The 6,229-nt window shown below is 38.9% G+C and overlaps 1 protein-coding gene across 4 annotated transcripts in view; it reads left to right on the forward strand.

Annotated features, from left to right (window-relative positions):
* The window catches only part of LOC106882798 (neurexin-1a), a 443,081-nt gene that overhangs the window by 42,756 nt on the left and 394,096 nt on the right, over positions 1-6,229 (forward strand). For all 4 annotated transcript variants that reach the window (XM_052970029.1, XM_052970028.1, XM_052970030.1 and 1 more), the window contains exons 5-6: positions 256-885; positions 2,815-3,465. In XM_052970029.1, coding sequence (XP_052825989.1) covers positions 256-885; positions 2,815-3,465 — 1,281 coding nt within the window. The remainder of the gene's footprint in view (positions 1-255; positions 886-2,814; positions 3,466-6,229) is intronic.

The raw sequence follows: 6,229 nt of genomic DNA on the forward strand, positions 1-6,229 counted from the left end.
AGAGCCACGCCTGCACCTACACACACACGCACACACGCACACACAAGTAAGCACATAGGTACAGAACAAGGTAGAAAAAAAGATGTAAAGACAATTTCTTGTTTTTCTCTGATCTTTCTTCTTGTCTTTTTCCTTCTCAATCTCATCATTACACCTGATCTCGTAATCTTGTTTCAATGAAGGTAATTTATTATTTGAATTAAATGCTCCTTACACAGTCCCTCACCTCTACCCATCTCTTCTCTTCACACTCAGGAGCCATTTTCCATTATTATTTGAATATGGATAAACAGCACAGAAACGAACTCGATGTGAAATATCTGGATGCTAAACTACATGACAATGCAATGCTCTCATTAGATTCCAAACTTGGTAAAGCTCTACACCTTGGTGGCAAAGGAGATTATGTGTCTCTGAAACACAAAAGAGGTACTTGCCTGAAAGACACTTCCAAATGTATGTATGGTTTCATGATTTCAACATGGATTAAATTCAAGAACCTTTCTGGGAAACACTATTACATGTCAAGTGGACCGAAAGGATTCACTATATATTCCGTGGACAACGAACTCTTTGCAAAGGTAATTAATAACAACCAACTTTGGAAAGTGTGGACTGGTAATATCAAAACTGGAGAATGGTATTTCTTAGAAATATCATTTCACATGAAGAGTGGTTTGTCTATGTACTTGAACCAGCGTCTTGTAGGTTCCCCTACAGTGTCTTCCCATAAGATTATTGGTTCCATTCAGCAGGATGAGATTTATATTGGTCAAAATATGGAAGCAATGTCATCAACTATGTTTCCAGAAGTTGCTATTGATGAAATGGATATTTACCTTGCCGACCGCGATACTCTCATATTTATTGATTTCATACAACGAGGTAAGTCTCCATTATTTATCTTTTATTTTTCTAGCAATATCAATCTATTATCTGTTTGAGATGTCTTACTTTATTCATAATTGTTGTCATCACCATCACTGCTGTCATCGTCACCTTTGCTGTTGTCCTCATTTTTGGATTTTGTCTCTATTTACTTCTGTTGATTTGTCCGGTCTGTGCCAGTGACACGCCTGTGTGAGTGACACGTAAATAGCATCCAGTACACTCTGTAAAGTGGTTGGCATTAGGAAGGGCATCCAGCCAAGACAGATGACTGGAGCCTTGTGCAGCCTTCCAGCTTTCCGGCTCCTGTCAAACCATCCAACCCATTCCAGCTTGGAAAAAGGACGTTAGATGATGATGATGATGATGGTGATGACAATGACAACAATGAATGTTTTTGTTTTTTATCTATAATTCACCATTTATTTTGAGGAACAGTTCTACATTAGCTCAGTGACATGACTAGGTATTCCAGGTTTATGTCATTTTTTAAGACTATGTATATATATACACAACAGGCTTCTTTTAGTTTCTGTCTACCAAATCCACTCTCAAGGCTTTGGTTGGCCCAAGGCTATAGTAGACCACACTTGTCCAAGGTGCCATGCAGTGGAACTGAACCCAGAACCATGTGGTTGACAAGCAAGCTTCTTACCACACAGCCACTCATATTTGACTACATTTCTGGTATTTGTTGTAGCTGCCATCTTGTTCTATGGGAGTCGCAATGTGGTCATTCAATCCACTTGAAATAGCAGTAAAATTTCACTCAACCCATACCTTACTATCTAAAAGAAGGCTAGGACACATTAGAGGATGTAAATGGCCCCAGTTCTCTGAAGTTACTGGATTTGTTGTGTATATAAATAGACTGGCTGCCCCTTTCTTGGGGATTAGTCAAATGATGTAGACCCCTGATGTGAACCCAATAATGTTCAAAGATCAGTTAAAGCTGCTCGTCATTTTTTTCCAATCTACAGAGAAATAATTAAAATTGCCCTGTTTGTCTATCTATTGCAGTGTTTCTCAACCAGTGTTCCCTGGAGCCATAGGGTTCTTCAAAAGGTTCCTAGGGGTTCCACGAGAAAGAGCGAGATAAGCTAATGCTAAATTCATGATTGTAATACTCTACATGCACAACGTATTATTGGTTATTGTAATATTGTAATATAGACATCATCCTGTCTAACCTATTATGTTATCAAAAAAATATAACAACGATTGGGGATATATTTTGTGATGTCTGTAATTTATGGACACCCTATAGAACTCCTGGCTTCTTTAGTTTATTTTAAAAGTTTTTGGTGGCAGGGAAATTTTTTTTACTATATTCCAAAACAATTTTATTTAAAGTTAAAGAAGTGATTTTAAACTCTCAAATGCAGGATAATGCTAATAATGTAACCTGAACAGGATAAACTACCCCTATTTTGCAGAAAAAAGTGTGGGTGGCCTGGCCACCCACACTTTTTTCTGCAAAATAGGGGTAGTTTATCCTGTTCAGGCGATATTATTAGCATTATCCTGCGTTTGAGAATTTAAGATCCCTTCTGTAACTTTCTAAGACATCTCAACACTTCTAAAAGCAAACTTCGTTTGTTTGTTTACGTTTATTGAGTGGTTGGCATTAGGAAGGGCATCCAGCTGCAGAAACTCTGCCAAATCAGATTGGAGCCTGGTGTTGCTGTCTGGTTTCACCAGTCCTCAGTCAAATCGTCCAACCCATGCTAGCATGGAAAGCGGACGTTAAACAACGATGATGATGATTTCGGAATAACTATCACCATTGTAACTATTTTTTCTCAATACTTCTTCAAGTTTTTGTGTTTTAAATTTGTAATTCCATGAAATTAATTGTTCCATTGTTTTCTAAAACAATAACACCCAGTTATGTCTAATTGCATTTGTCTCTGTTTTACTTTACAGGACGCCCTAATATCTACTATTTCCCTTTTGAACGGATGGTCGGTCAAAGAATTTCACACCCTAGCATAAGAATCCAGTCATATGGTAACCCTCATCTTGTGACCCGCAAAATTGGAAAAGCAATCCAGCTGAATGGGAGATCGCAGTATATTGATGTCAATGAACACCCACGTATGTGTTTGGGTAACTTAGATCTCTGCCCACATGGTTTCCTAATGTCAATGTGGTTGCGTCTAAACAAGACGCTCAACAACATGGATTATTTCTCTACAGCCCTCAACGGTCTCTCTTTCAAATACATAAATGGTAAGTTCAAATTCTCACTGTCTACGTCTTCCAGGAAATGGACGGCCATTGTTGATTCGAAAGAGATTCCAGAAGGTGAATGGCGCTTCATTGAAATTTCCTGGCATCCAACAACTGGGCTTGTGATCTATAACAACAACAGGCTTATTGCTCTTGACAATTCTCATGGCGTCAACGCCGTCAAGAAGACAAACTACAAGTACAACACTTATGAAGACAGGTTTTACCTTGGGAAAGGAAAAGATCTGGTTGGCAACACAGTGTTTGGGGCCGTAACCTTTGATGACATCAAGTATTGGTTTGGTGACCGCAACTATTTATTGATGCATGGATATATCAAAAGAGGTAAGGTACCATTCTTGGATATATTCATTGTTCTTTCTCCCACTTCATCTCTCTTTCTCTCCCTCTCTCTCACCTCATATTTCATTATATGAATGTGTACATATGTGTATGTATGCATAGGTATGTCAATGTGTGTTTATTAGGTGAAGTGGGGGTGGTTTTGGAAAACGTCACCTTTCCAAATTATATTGAAAGCTTCTCTTTCTACAACTGCAGTCTCACCCATTCTCCCTCCTCCCCACCCTCTACCCTCTTTCTGCCCTCACAAACCATGATCAAATGGAACTACAACCAAAGCTATTACATTCATGAATAACTCATCTTTTTTTTCTATGGCAGCCAAGGATTGAGAGAAATTTAGCTACTTTTTCTAACAGGTGACACATCCATGTTATTTAGTCCCAGGTCAGCTCATCCCTAAATCAGAAGACTTATGAGAAAAATGAAAAGGCATTCCATCTTTTGTTCAGCCTCAATGTGACCTTTTTGTTTTAACATGGTAGAATGTTATTCGAGAGAGATTTAACTGCTATTTGTAGCATTTTATATGACCACTTAGTTACTCCCTATACAGAAAGACACCAGAGTGGGTATATTATCCACATTTTATAGTATTAAATATCCATCACGGCTGATCTTACCAAACAGTTTCGCATAAAGAATGCAACAGAGTGTTAGGTAACAATCTGATTATATGACTTTACGCTCATCAGAGATAGCTGATATGGAAAGGAATATGGTGACTGCTCTCTATTGTCAAAGGTGGATTAGCACAACTGGTCAGTGGCTGCTGTGAGAAATATGGTGAAATGAAAAAGGGTCCAGGGATTGGGTTAGGAGTTATGTCCTTCAGTTAGGTATGTTGTGAAGCTGGCAAGAGTTATCTTGAAGTGGGAAAAGTGTGTATTATTAATGTAATGTCCTTGCAGGGGTGGGGTGTGTGGTATGTGTAGTGGTGTCATATGTATAATTTTTGTAGGTATATATAGCTGTGTTTGTTGGTCTGTTTTTTTTTTTTTCTGTAAAGGATAAAGTTGTGGGGGGGATGGTTATATTAGCATGCGGTGAGTAATATGTGTGTTTGGGGATCTGTGTATTTGTGGGTGTGTGTGTATGTATGTACTTGACAGGTTTCCACTTGCAAGTCATTGGTTTGCCTGGGGTTATAGTAGCAGACACTTGCCATAGGTGTTGCGCACTGGGACCGAACCGAAAACCATGTATTTGCAAAGCAAACTTCTTAGTCACATAACCATAAGTTAAAGCTATACTACTACTACTACTGACTATAATTAGGACAATAACAAACAGCATTCAATTAGTTACAACTACAAAAATAACTAGTATAATTATCATAGATTATCGCCAACACACGCACCTATCCACTTCTAATATTAAACTTACGAAATAAAACAATAAACACATATATCGCCATCACCACTGCCACTCCCACCGTTAACACAGCTCTGACGATTTCACTTCTTTCAAGCATTTGCTTGATTTTGTTAGCTTCTTTTTAGCAGCCACATAAAAATGAGTAAATATGGAAGTTTGGACAGTAAAATCCAATCTGCAGACTTAATAGGTTGATTATGTTTTTATGTAATACTGAAAGCAGTTTAGTCAAAATAATAACGACAACAGTGTCGACAGCTATTACAATAATGACATTAATGAGCTAACGAGGAAGTTTCTTCATTCAATTTGTTAGAAATAACAGTCAAGTTTTTCCTATTACTGTTTTTGAAAACGAAGGACACACACATTAGACTCGTGTTTCTCATGGTGGTGGCGGCGACGGTGTCGGTGGTGGTGGTGAAGATGGAAAAGCGGGTGGACGTATATATTAAGTGGGTGTTACACATTCTAAACTTATCCGGCACCATGGTAAATAAGGAAAAATTATATGGATGCCAACTCAATTATGTCTTCTCATTAAGAGCGGAGATGGTGGCAACGGTGGTGGTGGTGGTGGAGTGGCCAATGTTTCTCTGTTGAGAACCACTGCTTTGTTAGACAATACAATCCACTTCCCTCCTGCTGCTGCTACTGATTTCTATTATCTGCCACAAGGGCATCAGATGAGGGGAACATTACAAGGACAGTTTACAATTTTTGTAGGAAAGGGTTTAACAGGGAAAGAAAGGAAAACGGGTGAAATGAGATAAACATATACAGAATATATGACTACATCTATGATGCTGTCCTCCTGAGACAGAAGAGCCTCTAGCCAGGGTTAATCAAGAAACCCCCACAGATTCATGATTTCCTTGACCACGAAGGGCACAAACCCACACCCACCTGTAGTTCTCCAATCTACAGGTACATGCTTTGAGTAGCTCCATTCGCCTAATAATAAAAATGTTTCAAATTTTGGCACAGGGTCTCGTTGATTATATTGACCCCAGTACTCAACTGGTATGTATTTTATCAACACCGAAATGATGAAAGACTGTAGTAGAAGACACTTGCCCAAAGTGCCATGTTATTGGACTGAACCCAGAACCTTGTGGTTGTGAAGCACATTTCTTAACTACACAGCTACATCTCTGTCTCTCTCTCTCTCTCTCTCTCTCTCTCTCTCTCTCTCTCTCTCTTGGCTGTGTGGTAAGTAGCTTGCTTACCAACCACATGGTTTTGGGTTCAGTCCCACTGCGTGGCACCTTGTGCAAATGTCTTCTTCTATAGCCTCAGGCCGACCAAAGCCCTGTGAATGGATTTGGTAGATGGAAACTGAAAGAAGCCCATCGTATATATGTATATA

The sequence above is a fragment of the Octopus bimaculoides genome, chromosome 8, assembly GCF_001194135.2.
Source record: "Octopus bimaculoides isolate UCB-OBI-ISO-001 chromosome 8, ASM119413v2, whole genome shotgun sequence".
NCBI lineage: Eukaryota > Metazoa > Mollusca > Cephalopoda > Octopoda > Octopodidae > Octopus > Octopus bimaculoides.